We start from the raw sequence: 25,990 nt of genomic DNA, 5'->3' as shown, positions 1-25,990 counted from the left end.
TTGTAACTATTTTCTTCTCTAAGAATAATAAGTACTTAAATGATGCAAAACACATAAACTTGACGTACTTATTAGTCAATGATGAAGTGTAGAAATATAAATTTTCTATTGAACATATTGGTACTAATATGATAGTAACGGATCCGTAAACTAAGAGATTGTCACCCAAAATATTTTCTGACCATGTTAAAAGAATAAACATTATAGAAAAGTCCTTGTTAATATGATAATACGATTTATATATATGTATAAATTATATTTCTCGTATTATTGTGACACTTGTGAATTCAATTAAGAGTAGTGTTTATGCTTGTTTACTTGTTATTGAGATTGTGTTATGTACATATATTATTTTAGTGTGATAACAAATTGAGTATTAGAAACTCATTAAAGTCATAATTTGTAGTAAAATTGATTTAAGTTATTTGATTTGAGTTGATTATGTAATGCTTGGAAGAAATTATGTCGTTGGATAATTTGTGACCACTATCATTCAATTATTTCAAATCGATTAAAGTTAATGACTTGATAATTTCAATGTATAGTATACACTTATAGTTTATTGAATCCTTAAATTTTCATATAAGTCAAGTAGAAGATTGTTAAATTATTTTAATAATTTATTTAATGACTCGTATAACTTATAGTCTGACTCTAATTAAAAAATTTAATGTGATAATTGTTAATTATAAAAAATAGAATGAATGGGGATTTTAATTTTAATTTTGAAAGAAACACAACAGGGCTATAGATCTTGATAAATCTTTTTAACATCTTATTGTGTGTGAGAATCATAAAATTTAAGATCTTATGAGATTGTAAAATTTTTCAAAAACTTTTTAACACCTTAAACAAACATAATTTTAGGAGAACAGTGTCATGTGTTAGTGCTAGACTAGTGGCTCATAATGAACAAACGCTACTCATTGTGGTGTTGCCATATGTCAAGGCTAGATGTGTTGCTTTAGGTAAAAGAGCCCTACTCCTTAAAATATGCCGTGCATTTTTATATAGTTAATTGTACCTCTTCATTTTGCACTGATGCAAACATTTACATATATCCCTTTCTTTCTCTTATTTTTTATTTTAAAATTTATTTTTTGTTGTTGGAATAAAATAGTTATAATATAAAATTAAAAAAACATACTTTATACATGTTATACTGAAAATTTGATGAAAATACCTCTTTCTCTGTGTTGGTCCCCTCTCTTGGTCCATCTTCCTTCGCAAAACTAGAAAAAAAAAAAACCATTTCTCAATCCCTCTTTGTCAAATGTTAGAAAAAAAGAATCTTGTTATTCTCTCACTAAGCTAAAAAAAGAAATTGGCTTGTTTAAATTCAAAACATTCTGTTCATAACTTACACACGGCAAAAGAAGGAAGGGTGACCTTATCTCACCTGAGCTGCTCTACATGCATGACACATGTCACATGCAAAGCAAATGTGGCTGTCCCATGGAAGTCACTTTGCATGCATGTCATGGGTCAGTGGTACTTGTTGACTTCGAACTAACCAATCTGGTGTAACCCGTGTCCAACTTTACTATTTATTTTGTCCATCGGTTAAATTGTTTCAAAACAACCTTATTCCCATAACGGTGAAAAAAGAATGAAGGAACTAGATTAGTGATGAAAAGAGGTAAATTAGAACACACATTCTCAACCCGGCATGTAGAATATTGGTCACCGATAACAAGCGATACTTTAACGAGGAAAGTGATGAGAATCCCGTGACAATACTTATCCCATAGTGCCCGCCACTGCTAGTTTCCCATCCCCTCTCAAAACCGTTTTAGCACCGCCAACACAATACAATACACACACGAAAACAAAGGTTTAGGGTTAAGGAAACTTCGGTCCCATAAAATAACAACCAAAGCTGACACGTGACTGACATCAATCATGAATTTTGAGGAAACCATCTTCGATAAGTAATGACTAGCAGTAACTCATGAGTTTCCATTTGCAAGCGAACCGCACATTCTATTCGCTCAGGCACGCGTGTCATTTTCCTTCAACGTCCATGTATTCCTCTTACACATGACATGTCTTCCCCTCTTCACTCCCACCGAATAATAATAAAAAGAAACCGATCTTTTCCTTTTACGGTAAAACCCATTTACACTCTTTTCTCCATGTCACCATGCTTGTGTTACAAGGATTAAAGACCCAAGTTTTATTATAAGCTATGTTGCTGAGAGTTTTCGTGTGTGTATTGCAAGCCAAGGACCTGCCCGTGAAGGACTCATGTGTGAAGCTTAAACTTGGCAAGTTTAAGTGCAAAACTAGGACATTGAGGAACACGTCTAACCCTGTTTGGAACAAAGAGTTTGGTTTCAAGGTGCATGATGCGAAGGACGTGCTTCTTGTGTCTGTTGCTAATCATAGTGATGAGTGGAGGGTGAGCAATGGTTGTGTGAATTTTGTAGGTGAGGTACGGATTCCGGTAGGTTCAGTAGCTTTTGAGGATAAGCAAACCTTGCTGCCCACGTGGTTTTCTCTTGAAAGTCCCAGGAGTGGCAAATTTTTCAATAAATTTTGTGGTTTGTTTTCCTCGTCTTTCATCAACACTATGTTATGCTGCTTCTGAAATCTGAACTTCAAATGCGTATTGCTTGAGTAATTTGTTATTAGTCATTGAATTGAGAACATTTTTAAAAAAAATATTATGAAAATTTGGAAATTGTGAACTTCATTAGTTTGTTGAATCAATTATTTACGGAAGGAAGCCTACACTAATCATTTATGTCATTACCTTATACACCATTTTGTTTCTCACAAATTAAACAACTTTTTTTTTATTTCCTTTGCAATTTTGGAGCTACAATTATCGAACTGAATTTTAGCATAATGTCTCGTATGATCAGGGAAAATTCTCCTTACCATTTCCCTTCATGGTAAAGGCCGTGCTTCTTTTATCAATCATAAGTATTCTCCAAATTCAATTAGTGCAATTGAGGACTCAAGAGATTTGGAAGCTTTGCATATTTCATCTCAGGCACATTGTCGTAAAATGGGTGAAGGCAAACACTTGTTAAAGGTTATTGCTAATCGTCTGGATAGGATTTTCAATAAGAAAGGAAGCTCGAAACCTGTGGATTTTTCAGAGCCATCCAATTCATTATCTGATGATGAAGATAGTGTGCAGAAAAATTCACCTCCTAGTAGCTTTGAAGAAGCCATTGCACTAATGGAGTCAAGAGATAAGAAACCAGAAATGCCTGAAAATTTGCAGGGTGGTATTCTAGTAGATCAGTTTTATGTAGTGTCTCCAAATGACCTTAATGTGTTTCTTTTTGCACCCAATTCACAGTTTAGGAAAGATTTGGAAGAACTACAAGGAACAACAAATGTGCAAGAGGGGCCTTGGACATGGAAACACGGAGACATGTCATGTTTAACAAGAGTTGTTTCTTATACAAAAGCTGCTACAAAATTAGTTAAGGCAGTTAATGCCTTTGAGGAGCAAACCTACATTAGAGTGTGCAAAAAGGAATTTGCTATACTTGTTAGTGTAAGAACACCAGAGGTCCCATACGGAAATACATTTAGGACTGAATTACTTTACAAGATAATGCCTGGAGGAGAGGCATCTTGTGGAGAGGAATGTTCCCACCTTGTTGTATCATGGGGCATTGTCTTTCTCCAAAGCACAATGATGAAAGGCATGATAGAAGGTGGTGCAAGACAAGGATTGAAGGAGAGTTTTAACAAGTTCTCCACCAAGCTTGCTCAGAATTTTAAGGTGCTAGATATGCCAGATTTGTCAGAAAAGGAACATTTGTTGGCTACTTTGCAAACAGAAGACCAGTGGAATTGGTGGCAGGCAATTAAGTACTTTTGGAATTTGACAGTGGTTTCTACCATTTTTATGTTTTTGTATGTGTTGGTGCATATTTTAAGGTGTGGTCCAAGTCAACCTCAGGGCTTGGAATTTAGGGGGATTGAATTGCCAGATAGTTTTGGAGAGCTGATTACAAGTGGAGTTTTGATCATCCAGTTGCAGCGTGTTTATAATATGGTGTCTCACTTTGTGCAAGCTAGATTTCAAATGGGTAAAGCGTATTATTTGAAATTTTAGCATACTTTTAAGCTTGTTATTACTACCAACTGATTTCAACACAACATTTAGTTTTTACTTCATTTTCTTCTCACAGGAACTGACCATGGCCTCAAAGCTCATGGTGATGGATGGGTTCTTACCGTGGCTTTAATTGAGGGGGTTGACTTGGCCTCCTTGGAGTCAGAAGGGTTGTCAGATCCCTATGTGGTTTTCACCTGTAATGGACAAATAAGGTCAAGTTCTGTCAAGCTTCAAACATCTGACCCTCAATGGAACGGTTTGATCTTCTAACTTGTTGACAGTTAGCTGCAATAATTTTGCTTTTATATGAATATATCTTTAAAATTATTCTCTATTGGAATTTATACCAATATGCAGAGATATTAGAGTTTGATGCTATGGAAGAACCACCATCAGTTTTAGATGTGGAAGTTTTTGATTTTGATGGTCCATTTGACCAGGATGTTTCACTCGGACATGCTGAGATCAATTTCCTAAAGCACACATCAACAGAACTGGCAGACATGTGGATCATGCTTGAAGGAAAGCTGGCTCAGTCTTCTCAGTCAAAGTTGCATTTGAGAATTTTCTTGGACAATAATAAAGGAGTTGAAACAATTAAGGAATATTTGGAGAAGATGGAAAAGGAAGTTGGTAAAAAGGTAAGCATTATGAATCTGTCTTGCTCCCTTCTCCTTGCCCCATGCATATGCATTTCTCGCTCACAACATGTATATATATATATGCGAATGACTTTAATTGTTTTTGTTTCTCCTGCACTGTACTATTCAGTTCAACCAATTTTATTTTTCCTATGTTTGTGTCATAGAACATTTAGAACTATTTATTATATCTAACTGTGAATAGCTTGTTGGCAGTTGAATCTTAGATCACCTCAAAGGAATTCTACATTCCAGAAATTGTTTGGGTTGCCTCCGGAAGAATTTCTAATCAAAGATTTCACTTGTTATCTGAAGAGAAAAATGCCTTTACAGGTACTACATGTGATTGACATGTTTAAACACATTTTTTATGATAGTGGCTGACTATATAATATATCAAAGTAGAGATATATTCGAATAATCTCCATAAACACCATATAAAACATAACATTTTTTACAATGTGATATTGAACTAGCATATAGTAATTTACTTGGTGATGTTTAAGTAATAAACTTCATATATTAAATAAAGGATGCCTTCCTGCTTTAGGGTCGTCTGTTTCTTTCAGCAAGGATTCTGGGGTTTTATGCCAATCTGTTTGGACATAAAACCAAGTTTTTCTTCCTTTGGGAAGATATTGAAGAAATACAAGTGCTTCCTCCATCATTGGCATCAGTAGGAAGCCCTACATTGGTCATAATTCTGCGACAAGGACGAGGTCTTGATGCAAGGCATGGTGCAAAGACTCAAGATGAACAAGGAAGACTTAGGTTTCATTTTCAATCATTTGTTTCGTTTAGTGCTGCCTCCAGGTATGAGTTGAGCATGCCTACAATTTAAATATTATCTAATGAGTTGATATAATTTTTTCGCATTCACATGACATCAAATTTTGTTTCTATAAAAGAACAATAAAGGCCTTGTGGAGAACAAGAATACTGAATCCCTATCAGAAAGAACAAATTACAGAAGAGCATGAAGATCAAGAAGGCTTGGTAATTCCAGAAGACTCTGGATCTATCCTAGAGGATGAAGCAAAAATGTCCAAAATTTTCTCAGCAGAACTTCCAATTAAGGTAAGCAATAAATTACCAAATTAAATATAAATTTACTCTCACTTTTGGTAGACCGAAGATTTGCAAACCATAAATCGTAGGATTTTGTCACTTAAATATTATTCAACTTTTCATTTTTATCTAAAGTGAGATTTCTTCACTAACACTACCTTAAGACTTCATTCCAAAAGAAAGAGGAGGCTAGTTGTGCAAGTTGTCTTGCAGTTTCATTAACAAGTTCAGAAATGCTGCTAACAACACGCTCTGCAGCACACTCCTAATTATTAACTAAAATTTATTGAAAGAGTTGAACCCACTTGATTTTTCTAGTTTTCAGTAGCATTCCTCTTAACAAGTTAGTTATAACTATATATCGTATTTGGGAGACATGAAAAAGGAAATTTCCTGAGTAGATAAATTAAGAATTAGCATTCATGGTATAAAGTTTATGTAGCTTTGATGTGTTGTGATACTCTTGCCCAGATGAGATCTGTGATGGGAATTTTTTATGGAGGGAACCTGGAGCATAAAATTATGCAGAGAACTGGATGTTTGAATTATGAAACCACAGCATGGGAACTAGTAAAGCCTGATGTCTTTGAAAGGCGTGTTTCATATCAATTCAATCGGCACGTGTCAGCTTTTGGTGGTGAAGTTACATGTACACAACAAAAGTTTCCAAATGCAAACACTGGAGGTTGGACTGTGATTGAAGTTATGGCTCTTCACGGTGTCCCATTTGCTGATCACTTCCATGTATGCTAAACTTGAAACTTAAGTTTTAGTTCATTTGTGATAAATCTAGTTCAACTTGTTAGGACCTCTGATTTTGTATGTCTGCAGATTCATTTCAGGTTCGAAATTGAGAAATCCTCTCTTGGTGACTGTGCTTGCAAGTGTGATGCTTACATTGGTATTATGTGGCTTAAGAGCTCTAAGTTTCAGCAAAGGATCAACCGGAACATAACAGCCAAGTTTAGCTTTCGACTGAAGGAAATATTTGAATTGGTTCAGAAAGAGATTTTGTTAATGTCTCAGAACTCACATGGATGAGGTTAATTGGATAAGAAGTGCATAGGCAGATAAAAGTGTTAGGCAAATGAAAAATGACTTTTCTGTAGAGCAATTAACTTTCTCAATTTGTTCAAACAAATAATACTTATATATAAAAAAAAAATTATCTGCGTACCTAAAACACAGCTAACTGTAAAAGAAAGAGAATATAATTTAGTTTAACATACAGGAATAGTTTGTGTTAACTTTTCACGACTCGATATAATAAGGTACATAATTTTTTTTCGGTGCACCTTACAAATTTGCAATTTTAAGTATATATTTGGCATAGCTTTTGGTTACAAGTTTAGGTCTTTTTCTTTGTTCTGTGAGCGTTGTAATGTTTCATAACCTTAGTTTCTTATGATAGGCATTTTAATCTGTGCGATATAAAAGTAATGCAAGAAGTGTGTCAAACAACTCTATTTATATTAGGTTATTATGTATGTGTCTGCTTTAGTTTTGAACCACTATGAATTCACTGGTAATTGCTAACTGGTCAATAAGTTATTTTAATAAATTTAAAATATAGTATTATCACAATTAAAATTTAAACACGAGAGGGATTTTCGGTAATGCACAGAGCTAAACCAAACAAACCATTAGTCTGCGATTAAATGGGCAAACCTTTGTGATTCGTAAGGACCCCTTGTGGGGTTTCTCATACAGTTAACTCATCAATTGTTTTAGTTAAAGGACTACTTCAAAATTTGGACATGGTTAAAAGCACGAATTTGATGTAGGAAAAGTTGAAAAATGTGAATCAATTTACAAAGAAAAAGTACGAATCTGATTTATAATATTTTTCTTAGAAATGAAGTTTTCACTAAGACCCTTTAGTGTATGGTCATAAATACTCAAAACTGGTAAAAATGACTCATTTGTAACTTTTTATAACTATATTTTAGGGCTATTAATTTGATATTACTCTGCTTTGACTTTAGAAGTTTGAATTTGAAATATTTTCTAGTTTGAAAATTGAAATCTCAATCTAAACTTGATAATTCTAATTTACTCTTCAAGTTTGTATTTATAGATTTACTTTAGATATTGAAATTAGGTGTAGTTGTTAAAATATAAAATTTTATTTTATTTTTAAATAGGAATAGCCACTTCGTTCGGGATGTTTGAATGCCCACAAAAGAGTAACATAGATCAGGAGTTGCTTTCTGCACCTCATTATTTTTACACTTTATTAATTTTTTAAAAAAATGTCTTTATCAATAATTTATTTTACTATTTTTTTATTTTTTTTAAATAACTTTTTTTTTCTTTAGAACTTCACTTAACGTTTCATTTTGTCTTTCACTGCTTCAAGTTTAGTTGTCCTTCTATTATCACAAGTATATTATATAATATTTATTTTTCCTTTCATTGTTTTGAATGTATTATAAAAAGTTCTATTTATTGTAAAAAATATCATTTTCATCAAGCTTAGTCAATTTGTGAACCTGAGCACTCTTCTGGAAATAAGCTGTTAGAAACAAGATTCTACAATTCCAGAAATAAGTTTCCAGAATTAGGTTTTCACATTTTTAAAAGTTAATATATAAAATTATTAATTCTTTCTAGAAATGATTTTTCTAAATTATGATTCTACACTTTCGAAATTAAGTTTTCATGAATATTTTACACTTTCAAACATTAATTTCTAGAATTTTTAATCATTTCTTGAAAAAAAGTTCAGAACTAGGATTCTATACTTCCGAAAATCAATTTCTAGAAGATAAAATTTTAATTCCAGAAATTTATTCCTAGAAATAATTAATAATTTCGAAAATTAATTTATAAAAGTATAAAAATATAATATATAAAATATTTGAGAAGATATTTTATTATTATAAAGGATATTTAAAAAAATAATGTTTTAACAGGAATGTGAAAAGAAAAAAAAATCCTACAAATTAAATATCAACCCATTTAGCGGAACTATGTTTTTTCTTGGGCTAAACTAACTGGGGTGGAAGTTTGATAGGCCCATTGAGACATGATTATTACTACTTGGTACTTGCTACTTACTAGTTACCACTTACGAGTAGCATTGACCACCTTATCACTAATCAGTATTCAGAGGGGCGATTCCATTCTCCACTTCCACGCTAATTACCGGCGCCGAATTGTCACTATCCCACTCCTCTCGTAACTAAGAAACAACCAAAAGCAAAGCGATATTCTCAACGGTGCATTGATTCGATATCATCACAATTCGTCACCATCGCCATCACAATTCACAACTTCCCAAACCTCTCGCCTCGCCATGGATCCAAACCCGGGAACCTTTCCGCTTCTCTCCTACGTCATGTCTCGTCTCCCTTCCCTCACGCCCAGAACCGCCACAACTCCTTCCGATTCCGACCAATTCGATATCGAACAGCCTCGCGCTCCGGAAATCGTGGGACAAATGCCGCACCTCGCTGACCCGGAGTTGGTAGCCTCCATGGCCCGGGCCATATCCGACGTGGAGCAGGCCCGGTCGGTGCTGAAGCTGATTGGGGAGAGGCCCACTCACGAAGAAGTGGACCACGCTCGAGCCCAGTTGGCGGAGATGGAAGCCCAGCTGTCGAGACAGCTGGAGGAGATCGTGATGCAGGCGAGGCCCGCGGAGATGGAGATCCACGTGTGGCGGGCCCAGCAGGCCCAGAAGGAGAGGGAATGCAGGGAGTGGGCCGAGAAGGAGAAGCAAATTTGGAAATCGGTGTTGCAGCTGGACGAGATGCACGAGGCGTACGAGAAGCTTCTGAAGGACGCTGAGAAGCGCTTGGTGAGAATGTACGAGTCTGCTGAAGATGGAGATGGTGATGGAGAAAAAACCGCTTGTGAGGAAGTGAACGAAGAGGTTGTGGGAATACTGCAAGAGGCCTATGGCAAAGGAATGGAGCGAGTGAATCTTTCTGGTCGCCAATTGAAGCTCTTGCCTGATGCTTTTGGTCGGATTCCTGGCTTGCTCGTGCTTGATCTTTCAAGCAATCAGTTTTCGGTGAAGTGCTATTTTGTTTACTCATTATTTTCAATGAATAATTTGTTTTTCCGAAGTTGCTGATGTTAAATTATATTAATAATAATTTTAATAACTTATGAACATGGAGTAGGATTTTGGAAGTGGGATTTTGGTTTGAAATTTTGACCAGCTATTTGACCACATATCGAAGAAATATGTCTGGTATTGTTCTTATTTCATTTGTGCTAAGTTCATTTGTAGTTGTTGATCACGAGGCATGAAAAATAAATATTTAAAGCAAAATAGTTATTCAAACTTTTATGCGATGCACTATTTTATCCTTAGCGTTACTGCATTTGGAAGCTATTTCTCACTCTCTCTACGGATTTTTAGACCAGCTCAACAAAATAATCCATTCCATTTCCGCAGATGAACTTTCTTGTTTCATCCATGATGTATTTTAATGGGCTTAGCCTGAAATTATTATAGTCACATTATTGTATTTTAGCTATAGAATATAATCAATTAGTCATTATTTCCCTATTATAGCAGATACACGACACGTTTTTGTGCAAAAATTAATAAGTATGCTCAGTTCTACTGTTATTCCAGAAATCTACATCTTCCTGTGACAGAAAATTATAGTTAATGTCACCTTTCATTTTCAATGCGTGTATGCTTCTTGGTGCTCCATTGATATGCTTAAAACCGTGTTGCAAGTACTGATTTGCTTTGAATGATATAGCATTTCCTATTATTTTATACTAATATATTTGTGCATCACAATAGGCAATTCCTGACTCAATAGCTGGATTGCAAAACCTCGAGGAGCTTAATCTCACTTCAAATCTTTTGGAATCACTGCCAGATTCAATTGGATTGTTACAAAAATTGAAATTGCTCAATGTCTCTGGAAACAAGCTGACTGCCCTTCCTGATCCCATCTGCCAATGCAGGTAAGTGAGAAATTCATAAGAGCAACAATTTTTATATTCTTATCATGGTTACCAATTTGAGTCCTTGTGGTTTGGGATCCCTACGAAATTTATTTTGGACACTAACATCCACGTGTTTTAAGAATTAATGGTTAACTTTAGTCGAGAACCTCATATGAGTATTTTGTAAGCCATATTTATATACTATTACTACTACTAATATTATTATTATTATTATTATTATTTAGCTTATTATTTGTTATACTATCATATTTAAAAAATATATGAAACTTCAACCGTTTGTTTTGAAACAACAAATGCAACAATTTTTTTTTTGTCATTTTATTTCCAGGTCTTTAAGTCTTAAAAATCGACATTGAAGTGTTTAAACACTATAATTTGTAAAGTGTCCCACTATGAATTCCATGTAGTATGTGCGTATATCATGTTATTGTTTTTAAACCATGGCTGGAAAACATACTCAAGTCATTTAGGAATTAGAATAAGTTCAAACTATAAATAATGATCACTGATCAAACCCCATAAATGAACAGGTCATTGGTGGAGTTGGATGTAAGCTTTAACAATCTATCATATTTGCCAACAAACATTGGGTATGAATTACCGAACTTAAAGAAACTCATGATTCAGTTGAACAAGATTCGATCTCTTCCCTCATCTATTTGTGAGTTGAAGTCCTTGCGCTATTTGGATGCTCACTTTAATGAGCTACATGGGCTTCCAATTGCAATTGGGAGACTGACTAATCTCGAAGTTCTCAATCTGAGCAGTAACTTCAGTGACCTTAAGGAACTTCCTGAGACATTTGGTGATTTGACTAACCTCAGAGAATTGGATCTCAGCAATAATCAAATTCATGCGCTTCCTGATACATTTGGTCGCCTTGATAATTTGACCAAGCTAAACTTGGAGCAGAATCCTCTTGAATTGCCACCAATGGAGATTGTAAATCAAGGGGTGGAAGCCATAAAGAATTTTATGGCCAAGAGGTGGATTGATATATTGATGGAGGAAGAAAGGAAAAGCAATCAAGAAATGCAAGAACAAGAACAAGAACAGGGTGGTTGGTTAACACGAAGCACCTCCTGGTTGAAAAATATGTCTGGAAATGTAATTGGTTATCTTGGAACGGCCGTTGGATCTCCTACACCCAAATCTCCCAGAGATGCTTATCTTGATCAGCAGTTATGAGGTGATGGTCCAATGCATATTGGGACTGTCAGAGTTGTATTTTAGAGCAATATTATAGATACTATCTTCTGCTTAACAATTCCCTGCTACTACTCCCAGGTGAGCCCAACCCAAGGCAGGGTGGGAGATACTATGCCTACAGATATTTTTGTTTAGCTTGTGCTATTTGGACTGATAAAAAAGATGAATTTTGTGGAATGAAATGAACAATGCAAGGTTCCATGTTTTATATACTAACCTCCGTTGATTCTTTCTTCTTCTCTTAATCAGTCTGATATATTCACTCGTCATCACATCATATATCAAAATATAATTTTAAAATAGTGGAATATCATGTCTGACAGCATTTTTGTTTCTGTAAAAGTAATCTTAACCAAATAATATATTTAAATTAAATCAGATAATTATTTATAAATTTATATGCAAAAAAAGTATATATGAAAGCATAAATGCAGGGTTTTGAATCGTGATTAGGTAAACCTCCATGCTTCAAAACATTATTTTAATTGCCCAATATCAATGGTAAAACAAACGAGCAACAGAAATATAGTGTGCAATTAAATCTCTGATTGGCAATTGCTAACAATCATTTTCTTTATTATCACATATGTTTTAATGTAAATTCTACGATTATTTTAATTTTGTTTAAATATTTACAATTAAATTTAGTAAAAATTATTTTTATCCCACTTTAAAATAAATGGATATTTAGTGTTTTGTTAAACGTTTATAGAATTTTTCTTAATTACAAGTGAATTTTGAAGTAAAGTGATTTATGTTTTAAATTTTCTTTAAGGTAAAGTTTGTGAACAAAATTCAAAATAAAAACAAAACTCAAAATAAAAAAAAATATAAGATAATGGGTAAATTTTTTTGGAAGATTAAATATTGGATAAAAATCGATTCTGAAAAAAAAAAATCATAGATAATAGTTATTCTCATAGGTTAGGTGAGTAGATAAAAATTAATTGGATGCCATCAGGAAAAAGGGGGTGGGGAAGATGATGGATATTTTTAAAATTAAAAAAAAATCAAGAGGAGGTATAAAATAAGGAGTTCTCCTCATTAAAAAAAAAGAAAGAAAGAAAATAAAGAGGAGAGGCTACACTTAGCATACATTCTCAAAAAAAAAAAAAAAACATTATTAAAAATAAATTGAGAGAAAAAAAGCTACACTTGTAAACTAATTAAGCCAATAAAAAGAAAGAATAGAAGAGAAAAAATAGAGATAAAGCAAAAGTACCTAATAAAAGCATATCAAACCAAATTATTTTATCTCTTTATATTCTTTTTTACACTTTCATTTTTATTTTATTATTTTTTTCTAAGCACGATAATAAATTCTAAATCACAAAGCACATCAATTAACTCTTTTGATCGTGTAATTTTTCTCATATTGTGTTTTGACATTGTTTCATACTAATTTATTCTCTGTTATTTCTTCTTTTTGTAATATAATAATAAACCTTAAATCACAAACCATAACAAAAGTTCATTAAGTAACTCTGCATTGTGTGATTTTTCTTATGTTGTGTTTTGACATTTTTTCATCCACATTTTTCTTTTGTTGGATCTTTTTCTAAGCATAAAAAAAATAATATAAAGACTTTTTCCATTAAAAAAACAAATTCTTTCAAGAAACAAATAAAATATTTTTGTTATTATTAAATTACTAATCTCTCTAAACTCATTCTAATATTTTCTAATAATCATTATGTGCTGTCATATTATTACCTTTTTCGAGAATCTTTACTTCTTTGTCTGTAGATGTGCATTTTAGAATTTGTTCATATTATTTACTTTTAATTTATTTTTGTTTTGATAATAATATATAATAGTTAAATCTTAATGGGTTACATTTGAGTTAATCATATAATAAATTTTATGAATTTTATATTTTTGAAATTTTGAGTCCAATGTCAATTTAAAATTTTAAAAAAAGTTTAAAAGAAGAATGTTTGATTTCGGCTCTTTTAGAGTTTTATTTTTAAATGTTTTGAAAAACATTATACCTATATATACACATATTTTTATTTTTTAAAATTAAAATATTTTTAATTTTGTTTTTCATAAAATTTATTCACATAATTTATTACAAGATATAGAAAACAATAATAATGATGAAATATAACAATAACAAATATAGAAATAAATCAATCTATACAATATATCAATTATTTACAGATTTTTTGACTTTTATATTATTATTATTATTATTATTATTATTAAAGAATCAAAAACAAAGGGGAAAAACATTCAAACATAAACCCTAAAAGAGACAAAAACAAACTTTTTTTTTTCAAACTTTTTTTTTATTTTAAATTGATATTGGACTCAAATTTTCAAAAATATAAAGTTAAAAATTTTTATTATATGATTGACTTGAATATAATCTATTAAGATTCAACTATCATTTATCATTATTAAAGTAAAAATAAATTAAAAAGAAAAAGCATTAACTAATTCTTAAATGCACATCTACCAACAAAGATGCATCGGCATATAAAAGATATTAAAGTGAGTTTTGAGAGATTATTGGGTCAATAATAACAAAAAAATTTATTTGATTCTTGAAATTATTTTTTTAATGGAAAAACTTTTTGTATTTTTTTTATGCTTAAAAAAAGATCCATCAAAGTAAAAATGTGAGTGAAAATATCAAAACATAACATAAGAAAAATCACATGATCAAGAGTTACTTGATAATTTTTGCTAGGATTTGTGATTTAAGATTTATTTTTGTGTTTGGAAAAAATTAACAAAAAATAGAAATAATGGTGTGAAGTCATACAATCAAAAGAGTTACTTTATGTACTTTGTAATTTAAGGTTTAATAATACCCTATTTTTATTATTGATGTATTTTATTACAGTTTATTTTTAAAATAGAAAATTTTAAAAAATTTAAAATTATAGGAGATCTCGCTTAAGTGAGACTGGTTATTCTGGATCACTTACTGCAGAACATTTTCACTTAGGCGAGATAAATCTCATCCAAGCGAGAACAGATAATATCGCCCCAATAGTCTCCTCATCCAAGCAAGAAGGCATAGGAAAAATGAGAGCTTTTTGGACTAGGTTTCGCTTAGGCGAGAAGGCTTCACGCTCAAGCGAAATTAAAAGAAAATTGAGTAAATTTTTTCTTCTAGTATTCTCGTCCAAGCAAGAATGCATCTCACTCAAGCAAGAATCCATTTGCTCAAGCGAGAAGCTGTAGGCCAAAAAATATTTAAGGAACTTCATGTTTTAAAACTTTTATTTCAAGTCAAGTGACATTTCCTTACTTTTCTCTGTGTTCTCTCTCTTCCCTTTCTCAGAGAAAATTCATTTGAACTCTGAGTCTCTTTCAAGTCCAATCTTGAACGTTTCTTCCTCTTAATTCTAAGAAGAACTTAGTCTTTCAGATGATATCTTCCATGAAACTCTTCGCAAATCATCTCCTTAAGATAAGGAGAGTTCTATATCATCATTTAAAGCTTTAACTGCAAAACTTCCTTCCATTTTCATACACATGCTTTGTTCAGTATGTGGTTATATGATATTTATTTCAAAAAAAAATAATCTAAACTTAAAAATGAATTCTTTAGGATGTCAAACCTTAATATTCAACTCAAGGGTTATTTGAATTAGATTTTTCTAGAGAAAGTTATGAGTAAACACGATTTAAGTTATTTTCTTGAGTTAGATAAAATTTGAAATGGATGATTGCATGATATCTTGTGTTCTAAGAAGTTTGCATGGGATATATAAAGAATACATAGTATAAAATAATTATATAGTGATGTACTTCAAACCCTAGCATTGAAGATTTATATTTTAAAGTAATTACAACATGTAAATGCGATTGGAATTGAGTCCAGAGGTATTCGACCTCAAGCAAATTGTTTGATGATGTAACTATATTTAAATGACATGATATCATGATTATGGATCTTTGTTTGAAAGTTGATGTATATTTGATTATTCTTTGAAGGATATGAAAATATGATTTTTGAAAATATACAATTCAAACTGAGTTCAGAGGTGTTTAACCTTCAACATGATTGATGATTTTATGATGAAAAATTATTAAAGTTGTGCTATGATGAAAGGTGATAGAAATACATATAAATAGTTACAGAGATACACTAGGGGTATATGAGTATAGAGTTCGGAGACGATTTGGAGAAATCTGAAGGAAATAAGGGCGATGAATGATGTTCATAGTAAGTGCACATAAATTAATGAAAGCGAAAGCATCACAAGCCTTACACTCATTTCTTGACTAAACTTCTGATTATATATCTTTTGCTAAAAGGGACTGTGTTGGCACACATTGTATCAATATTGCTAAGGCTAATTGATTGTATGATTAATATATATATATATATGTGTGTGTGTGTGTGTGTTATAACATATTGATTAGAGTGATTATAATGTATTTGTTATAATATATCAACCGGTGTGATTATAATACATGTGTTATAACATATTGATTAGTGTGATTATAATATATATATTATGACATATTGATTGGTGTAAACATATGTTAAATAATATGATCTTAGTGTATGTTTTAAAATATTACTAATATGATTAACTTAGTGTTTGATTTGTTGCAAATTTGTTAAATCATTATTTCAGTGATTTTAGTGAGAAGGAGAAGACTCATCCTTATATTTTTAAGAAATAGAGTATGACCATTCTAAGAAGACTGGTCAAATTGATCTAGACTAGGATTATATTCTTTAAGTTTTTGTGTACGAATGATCCGCTCAATAGAATCTAATATATTATATTTTTCTTCTTTTTATAATTATTTAACTTAAGTTTTAATTTATTTTGATCATAATTTGTAAATATTGTATTTATGTATTTCAGTAGTATAAATAAAGTAATTGATTGATGTTGTTCAAATTTTATTTATTATTATATTATGATGAGAAATGTTTAATTACATTTAAATTTGTTATTTTAAATAATTATTAAATTTTTAAGTATTAACTGATAAAAGATAAAAGTTTTAAATTTTTGTAAGTTCTTACACGTTACAATTAAAAAAAAAATGAAATAGTATTATAATTAATATTTAAATTTTTTATAAATTATCACAAAATATTTTATAAAAATAGGAAGATCACACTTATAACAAAAAAACAACAAAAAATACAAATAAAGGTATTAAAAAACAACATAAGAACAAATTATATTTATATATATTATACCAATCAAATATAATGTAAATCGAGCCTTTCATATAGTATACTAATACAATTTTATTAGAGATTAAAATCTATTTTTATTTTTGTCTCTAATGATATGGTATTATGATTGAATTCTTTTTTATAAACAAATTATTTAAAGAAATTAGATTTAGTCAATAAAATTTCCTAATTCTCTCCTTTTTTTTTTCCACTACTAGTTATATTATATGCATCCAATAAAAAAAATATTATGCTCTCTCTCTCTCATGATGTTTTGAGATATGTGTTCTAAAAATAGGGATTTTTCTTAAAATTTATATTTTTCTCCAACTATTTCCTCCTTTTCTTGAGGACACCTCTCTTCTATCTATATCTCTTTTTAATTTTTTATTTATTTTAAAAAGTTTCCATCATTTATTTCATTCTCTTGTTAATTGATAATCACCCAATTAGTTTTTATCCACCATATTATTCATTCACATAATTTTCCAAAATATTTACCCATTATCTTTCATTTTTTCTAAAATATTTTGCAATTGGTTTTTTATCTACCATTTTATCCACTCATGTAACTTTAAAAAAAAAACTTGCCCATTATTTTTAAATTTAAAATTTTGAATTTTGTTTATTATTATTATTATTATTTAGTAAACCATATAAAATTGGCTATTTAAGTCATCCTAAAAGACATGTTTAGCAACTGCTAAACCCATAAAGAAAACTAACTATTTTGTAGAAAGATATTACAGAATGGTATAGTTTTAAATTTTTTACTTATTTTATTTATAAATTATCCTATTTATTAAATCAAAAATATTAAATTATTTTGTTTTAAAAAAATAAGAAATGCATATAAATTTTTATTTAATACAATTTATAAAGTAAAAAATATAAAAAAAATTATTAAAGACACAACAAAGCTCTAATTAGAATAAAACTGTCAAGTCTTACCAGTTGTTCTAGAATTGCTATGATTTTCAAAGTACTATAATATTGGAAGTAAAGAATTTGTAGGAATAGACCCTATATCATAAATTTTTAATAGTTTAATTAATTTTTCATCATTATAAAAATAATAAATTTTGAGATAAGTTCTTTAAAAAAAATTATTAGAATTTAATCCCTACAATTAATTGTCATTTGTTAAGTGATGAGTTGGATAACAAAAATTCATCTCATCACTACCATGTGGGGAATCTCTAACATGTAACATATCTTTGTTGGAATTAAAGAATAAGATTTGAAGAAAAAAAGATTACAAAAGAATTACCATCCTAATTTGTAATGGTACTTTGTCCTCTTCTCTTCCTAGCAAATAAAAGAAGGAGAAAAGCTCCAAATAAAAGTTGATGACAAGAAATTTGCGAACTAATAGGTCTTAATTGGCAGTGTTGAAGCCTTCACGATGGAGTGTGAAGAAATGATGGTGTCACTAACATCTAGTAGCAAGAATAATCCTAGAAAGGCATTTTGAAGATGTCTTAATTGGAAATAAGTAAAAATAGTTTCCTTCATCAACATAGTACTTTATTGTATTGTTTTTTAATTTTTTTTTGTTACATCGGATGTGATGAGCAATTGAGAGATTCTTGTGACTTTTTTGAATGGATTTATAAAGGAGTTTATAAGGAAGTGAAATGCATATGTTTAAATGAGGCTGCATCTGTCATTGAAAATCACATGCGTAAGATTGGAAAGCTAGAAAGAAACTTGTCCTCATAAGAAGATAAAAGGACTAATTCTGTCTTGCATAGATAGAGTTTCATATGCCGTCACATTTTTGTTGTTAACGTACGTTGCTATGAAAGATTAACAAATTGAGAATGTGTGATTTTTTGTGGTTATTGTAATGTGAAATTAAAATTGGTGTAATGTAAGTAGGTTAAAGATTTAGTCATTAGGAGATTTAATGGTTAAATATGTGTTTTGATGTGGCTAGACTCATACCAAAATTTGTGATCAATAAAATGGTGTTTTGTTTAGCAAAAAAATGATTATTTATTATGGAGTATAAGCTTAATTAACTAATTTCGTTTTAATCCAATTACAAATTTATTATGTAATATCAACTTAATTTAGTATGCAACAATTAGTGGTGAAATAAATAACATTTATAGCACACAATTTAGTTATAACATTGCAATATGACAGCAAATTTTTTTCATCATGTTCAATAAATACATCCAAAATAAGAGGAACTTAATCTATTCCATCATTTGTCATAAACACATCCAAAATAATAGTAACCTAATAAAACTAAACTAAGTTAATTGTATCAAATTGACTTGCAATTGGATTGATAACCATAGATGCAGATCGGCTTGTTGTAAGTACTAATGTTCGTAATCCAAGTTCAGTGGTGGTTGAACTAACTTGTATTCTCCTTCCTTTGTCCTCTTTTGCTCCCTTTGCCTCTTGCTATCCCTCTTCCAACATCAAGATTTGATGGTTCCTATAGATAAAAAATGAGATTGGGAAAGTATTTAATGTGAAAAAAATAATAATTAATTATTCTGTGATCATAGTGATAAGTTATTTACTAGTGTGTTTAGGTTAATTTGAGCATTAGACAGTGTTTGGTCAATTGTTATGATTTCCTATTTTAGACATAAAATTCAATAAATAATTATTTATAGTGTGTTGTGATTTAACCAATAACAAATATAGATCTTACCTAATGAACGGGGAGTTTGGACCAGTAGCCGTGTATGTCCAAAGCTCATACTAGCATTACACTCAATAGCCCTAAAATTTGGTGAATACTCATTTTACCTGGTTGCAGTAGTTACATCATATTTTGATTTTGTCCATCTTATCGTTGCTCAATGCCACACCTTGTATAAAGCCCATAATCACACCAAATTCAGGTTTATACTTACAATTAGGCTTGATTTTACTCTTTACTCCAGATATTATTTCAAGTTCAGGCTTATTATTAAAGTATTTTTAATCTAACAAGGTATTTCAAAGAAAAAAAAAAGGATTTGATATCTTAAAAAATATATAATAATATTAAATATTATATTTTTTAATAAAAATTATTATTTATTAATTTTATATTATGTGCTTCTATACACACATTAATTTTTTTTTAAAATATATTTAGATGAATATGTTTTCATTCATCCTTTATTTGAATAATGGTTGAAATAGAAATGATTAAAATAAGAAGGACATAAATAGAAAAGAAATAAAATAAAAATATGTATTATTTGAATGAATAAAAATTGAAAATAAAAAAGTAAAAAATAAAATAAAATAAATAATATAAAAATACTTTTTAAATAATTTAAAAATAAATTTAACTTAAAAAATCTCAACTTTTATTATATATTTTTATCTTAATATAAAAATATTTATTATTTATTAGTTATAAAATATTAATTTTTATTTTTTTAAACTGCAACCATGAACAACTGTAATTTTTTTCCTCAAAAGCAAGAATTTAGTGGAAGACCCACTAAAATTATATCATTTCAATCCTGTATTTTACCCATATCAAATCAAGAAGACGTACAAAATTAATGCATTACTTCCTTTACAATTTCAATCCTTCTATTTCTTAAAAATAAACACACCATCAATCTTCATCCAACTACTCAGATTAAGTGATTAACCTAGCATTAAGTCTTAACTACATATTAAGCATGACTCAGTTTAGTGTGTTTAAAAATAAGTTAACAGATTTATAAACATAAATTTAACGTAGAGCTATAACTAGTAATAGGTTTATGCTCATTCAAATGTGAATCCAACTATATTATTAAACTATTGAATAAAAATATAAAAATATATGATTTTGAAAAAAGAGTTAACCTTAGGTTTTAGAATAAAGTTTAAACAATTAAATTTTATTAAAACATAAACATTTATTACGTTTTATATCTTTAATGAAATAAATCTATTGTTTAAAGAAAAATCTACTATTAAAATACATAAATTTAAGCTTTAAAACTAAAGTTAAGAAAATCATTCTTTCAACTGTATCCCACCGTGCATCATGGGCACTAAATCCAAATCCATTCAATAAAGGAGGGGACTCTAATTTCTTTTTAATCTCTGTTTCTCTTTACAATGATCATTGTTGGAAAAGAAAAAAAAGAAACAGAGGAAAATCCATTCAGTTGAACCTTTGTCCGTGTGTGTTTCGCTTATGTAAGAGGTAGTCCCATGCTGACATGGTCAGTCTCCATGTGCTCTTCATTGGTTCATGGCTCCCACACTCTTTATTACACCCTTCCCTTCTTTCTTTTCCTCCACACAAATTATAAAAGAAAAGAAAAGAAAAAAGCTTCTTCTGTCTTCTTTCTTATTCTTTAATTTTTAAGTAATGCATAGCTTACCAAAAACAAATTAATTAATGCATAATGCATCGTCTCAATCCTTTTCGTGGATCATGATTCTGTCTGCAGATCAAGAGTAACGCAATGTGCCCACTCTGATCATTAAATACAATGTTGCTAAGATCAACTTTTAGAAATGACTTTAAATATCTAAATATAATGATTATTTATATATTTATTGTACTTTTAAATATTTAAACTCCCTCCCAAATGCTAAAATTAACAAAATTTTATTTAAATAAACCAAAACCCATTAAACCCTTATCATCATCAACCACTTTAATAACAAACAAAATCATTATTAGCATTTAATTCCCTGTTTCTCTTTCATTTTAGTACTAGAAAAACACAGGAATTTTCGTAGGCAGAGAGAGAGAGAGAGAGAGAGAGAGAGGTTTTTAGTTTTTACTGAAGGGCTCGGTGATTGGTTCTTTTCCTTGTTCCCCTTTCCGGGGATTCTTCTCTTTTCCCCATGAAATTTTAAAATATCTTTTTGGGCTTTGGGCTTTGTGGTCTCTCTCTCTCTTTCTCTCTCTCTCTCTATAACTCAAACTCTATCTCTTTCGAGCATGTGGGTTCCATGCTTTAGGCTCACAAGGAAATGTAAAACATTAAGCTTCTGAGTTTTTGATCTCCGGGCCTGATTCTTTGAGATGTGGTTCTGAGCCTCAGAAAGCACAGTACTGCAGAGTATGTCTAGTTTTGTTCTCTGTTTCATGTCAGCATATCCATATCAAGCCTTCTAGGGTTCCCTTCTCTCTCATTTCAGTCTGCCAAGGTGGATACTCTTAACTGCCTCATGTAGGATTTCACCATTTAGTCAAAAAACAAACAGAAAAAATGGAATCTGGAGGTAGATTCTATTCAGTTGATGAGTTCAGATTGGACCCCAAGTGGCTCATTGATCCTAAACTTCTCTTTGTTGGGCCACAGATTGGCGAGGGAGCTCATGCAAGAGTCTATGAGGGAAAGTATGATTTTTTCTTGAAACCCCATTTGCTATTTGGTTTGCATAAGGTTAAATGTTCTATCTTTACTTAATGGGCAATTGCATAGTGAGACATGCTGTTTAGTTTTGGAATCATTTGCTCTTGGATTTGTGATTATTGATTTTTTGTTTGTTTGTAAGAATTAGTGTGGGCTCGATGTTAAGTGTGTTTGGAAACTCACTGTAATCATGTTGTACCACGATTTAACGTGAAAGTTATAACTTGAAGCGACTGAATGGATCTGTGTTGGGTTTGAGTGAATTTCACGCCGATCCAAATACTCCATGTGGCATCATACTATAATTTATTTTTTATATTGTAGCATCGAAAACTGGTTGATTTGTAAGGTATCGAGCTTTAGGATGCATGTTGCTTAGTTGGATTGAAGTTTGGCTTAATTTAAGCATCATTTGCTGCAACAATCACTAATGGGCCTGAATTAAGCTTCACTGATATGAGTAATTTTTTTTTTATGAAGTTTGTAGTTATGTCAATCCCCTGCTTAGTTCTTTTGCTGGGATTGTTTCAGATATAAAAACCAAACTGTTGCTATTAAAATTGTACATAAAGGAGAAACTACAGAAGATATAGCCAAGAGAGAAGGACGCTTTGCAAGGGAGGTGGCAATGTTGTCTAGAGTGCAACATAAGAACTTGGTGAAGGTGAGAATTTGGTTTAGGCTCTCGCTGATTCTTGTGCATTTTGTATGCTGTATGTTATTGAAGCGAAAACAGGTATATAATATGACAACTTGACAAGGAGTCAAGGACTACTTATTAGTTGTTATATGCCAAGTTTCCAACAGCTGACAATATATATTGCCACTCTGCTTCTCGACAGTTTATTGGTGCTTGTAAAGAGCCAGTAATGGTTATAGTCACTGAGCTGTTATTAGGAGGAACGTTGCGTAAGTATTTGCTTAACATGCGCCCCAAATGCTTGGATACACATGTTGCCGTTGGTTTTGCACTTGATATTGCACGCGCTATGGAGTGCCTACATTCTCATGGGATCATCCACCGTGATCTTAAACCTGGTAAATAAATTGGTTTGCCTTTTTTCCCCTTTAAAATATCTTAAATCATGTTCAGTAAATGTAGGTTTGTATGCTTTGTAGTTTACATTACTGTTGCTTTCCTGTGAAAAATATGAGTGGTAAATCAACAGTGTTCTTTTTGACCAGATTTCTAATATCTTCTTTTGACTTTTTTCCAATATAAATTCTATAATGTATCATTCATTTTATATGAAATTGGCCAAGCCCATTTTTTTTTATCTTTATTTTTCTTCTCTTTTAAATCTGGTTATATTTACAGATTACATAACCTCTTGTTAGCAGAGCAGAATTTAAATGCAAAAGAATATCACATTGTGGTTTCAAATCATTTTTGTCCCAAAAATGGTTGTCGCTTGTCACTTATGCATACTTGCCTACCAGTTTATGGAACTAGATGCCACTATCAAATACTCAAGTATTTCTTAATACTTGTCCATGAGTCAGCATTTTTTATTGGAAGAAAAATGAACTTGGACAGAGGACTGATTTGGAATATTTCTTGCAAATCAGTTTTTTAAGGAGGATAATGCTAAGTATGTTCACTATGAGTGATAGAATTTAGATCTTTAAGGAATAAACTTAGGTTATTTGTTTTATTTTACAGAACAGTTAAAGTAAACATGAAAAAACTTTAAAGACTCATGTTTTTCTTCATATACGTTTGTGTTTACTGGCATTGAAATGATCAGTTGTTATCTACATATGCAATAAGATTTGGCATCTTCTTTGGGACTAAAGATTTAAATCAAGTTAAAATCGTTTCAACAGTACATGATGATGACTGTCACTGTAACATGAATAGCTTATTGTTTGATTATAATATACCTCAACATGTCCATTAAAGGGGGTTAGAGTCGTTAGACTAGTGTACTGTTTCTGTTTTTATATGCATAATTGACCTTGGGAAAAAATTTATGTATGATAGCATTGTTCATATGCTATTAATTGTTCAGTGCTGAAGCTTCCTTTCTCTGCTCAACTGTATAACTTGCCCAAGTGTGAAACATCTAAATAATGAATATGAAGATTCTTCTTGTTTCCTTTATACAGATAACTTGCTATTGACTGAAGATCAGAAAACAGTCAAGCTAGCAGATTTTGGTTTAGCTAGAGAGGAATCGTTGACCGAGATGATGACTGCTGAAACGGGAACTTACCGTTGGATGGCTCCCGAGGTATATTGATGAATAGATGTGCTTTCTCTGTCTTCCCTTCATATTGTGAGCACCTGTGGATTGATTACAGTGACAAAATAACTGCAGTTGTATAGTACTGTCACACTGATGCAAGGGGAGAAGAAGCACTACAACCATAAGGTTGATGCTTATAGTTTTGCAATCGTGTTGTGGGAGCTCTTACATAACAAAGTTCCTTTTGAAGGCATGTCAAACCTTCAGGCAGCATATGCTGCAGCCTTTAAGGTTAAAAGACCCTCCGTATTACATCTTGTCATCTAATGTTTCTGAAGTCAATCCATCTTATACTGTTACATATAGGTAATAACTTGAAGTGCTTCTTTTGGTTTCAGAATGTAAGGCCAAGCGCAGAGAATCTTCCTGAGGAATTGGCTGTAATTCTTACTTCATGCTGGCAAGAGGACCCAAATGCTCGAGCCAACTTCACCCAGATAATCCAAATGCTCTTAAACTATCTTTACACTGTTTCACCACCCGAACCCATGATTCCTTCAAGAATATTCACTTCTGAGAACACAGTCTTGCCTCCAGAGTCCCCTGGCACTAGCTCCTTGATGGCAAAACGAGATGACACAGGCGATACACCCAGAACGAAGGACGACAAGCCCAATGGTTTTCTTTGCTGTTTCAGTCAGTGTTATTAACACCATCAAGTCTTTAAAGTTGAAAATGTGATAAAAAAATGTTAGATAGAATCTAGTCCAAAGTGATCCTTTTGACAACTCGGTAAATGTTCAGATTAATACCTTTGCATTTCCAGTAAAATTTAGTTCTTTTTTCTGCAACTCCACCTAGCATGCTTTTTCATCTGACATATATGCATGCTAGCATATAGTCTGCTCAAGTTGTCTAATCATATAGCATTGTCGGGATTTGCACCTTGAATTTCTTAGAAGTTGGATTATATCTTGATACCTTGAATTTTGTTCATGTCAACCCAAAGGGTCACATAAGATTAGCAGCCACTTGGTTTTACATTCGAATTGCAGGCAATTTCTCAGTTAACAGGCATTACAGGGAGCCAAGCACTAAACATTGGCCAGACAATAATGAACAAAACTTTAGTATGATACTCATGGATAATTTGTACTCCCGCCGCTGGGAGGGGTGTTGTTAAGTTCCTTTTACAAATTGCTTAAGAAACGATTAATTAATTAAATATCTATCTTCTTGGTAACCTATGTTTCTATAGATGGATTATGAGTTATTACCCCCCTCCCTTTCGGTATTTTTGGCCACATCATAGTACTAACAAACTGAAACAATGTCACAGTTCTTCGGTCTTCTCAAATATAAAATGGTGA

General features: G+C 31.3%; 3 protein-coding genes across 7 annotated transcripts; all 3 read left to right on the top strand.

Moving 5' to 3' along the window:
- Positions 1 to 2,188: 2,188 nt before the first annotated feature.
- Positions 2,189 to 6,834, top strand: LOC113851061 (C2 and GRAM domain-containing protein At5g50170). Its single transcript, XM_027481551.1, has 9 exons — positions 2,189 to 2,543; positions 2,868 to 4,055; positions 4,158 to 4,340; positions 4,442 to 4,725; positions 4,942 to 5,058; positions 5,276 to 5,538; positions 5,634 to 5,802; positions 6,265 to 6,537; positions 6,625 to 6,834. Exons 1-9 carry the CDS (start codon positions 2,189 to 2,191, stop codon positions 6,832 to 6,834), a joined length of 3,042 nt encoding a protein of 1,013 aa, XP_027337352.1.
- A 2,043-nt stretch (positions 6,835 to 8,877) lies between these two features.
- Positions 8,878 to 12,307, top strand: LOC113848717 (plant intracellular Ras-group-related LRR protein 9-like). Its single transcript, XM_027478186.1, has 3 exons — positions 8,878 to 9,811; positions 10,562 to 10,728; positions 11,262 to 12,307. Exons 1-3 carry the CDS (start codon positions 9,092 to 9,094, stop codon positions 11,917 to 11,919), a joined length of 1,545 nt encoding a protein of 514 aa, XP_027333987.1. The 5' UTR covers positions 8,878 to 9,091; the 3' UTR covers positions 11,920 to 12,307.
- A 9,531-nt stretch (positions 12,308 to 21,838) lies between these two features.
- On the top strand, positions 21,839 to 25,990 carry LOC113870636 (serine/threonine-protein kinase STY13-like). 5 transcript variants are annotated; one of them, XM_027507100.1, is made up of 7 exons: positions 21,848 to 22,134; positions 22,378 to 22,415; positions 22,963 to 23,095; positions 23,274 to 23,469; positions 24,541 to 24,665; positions 24,753 to 24,911; positions 25,019 to 25,990. In XM_027507100.1, the coding sequence occupies exons 3-7, from the start codon at positions 23,060 to 23,062 to the stop codon at positions 25,328 to 25,330; spliced, it is 828 nt and encodes a 275-aa protein (XP_027362901.1). In that variant the 5' UTR covers positions 21,848 to 22,134; positions 22,378 to 22,415; positions 22,963 to 23,059; the 3' UTR covers positions 25,331 to 25,990. The 5 variants fall into 5 exon arrangements, with proteins under 5 accessions (XP_027362899.1, XP_027362898.1, XP_027362901.1 ...); XM_027507098.1 differs by having other exon boundaries at positions 21,839 to 22,415; positions 24,753 to 24,926; XM_027507097.1 differs by having other exon boundaries at positions 21,847 to 22,415.

The sequence above is a fragment of the Abrus precatorius genome, unplaced genomic scaffold (assembly GCF_003935025.1).
Source record: "Abrus precatorius isolate BTA unplaced genomic scaffold, Abrus_2018 Scaffold10, whole genome shotgun sequence".
NCBI lineage: Eukaryota > Viridiplantae > Streptophyta > Magnoliopsida > Fabales > Fabaceae > Abrus > Abrus precatorius.
This window is presented reverse-complemented; position numbering and strand designations above follow the sequence as displayed.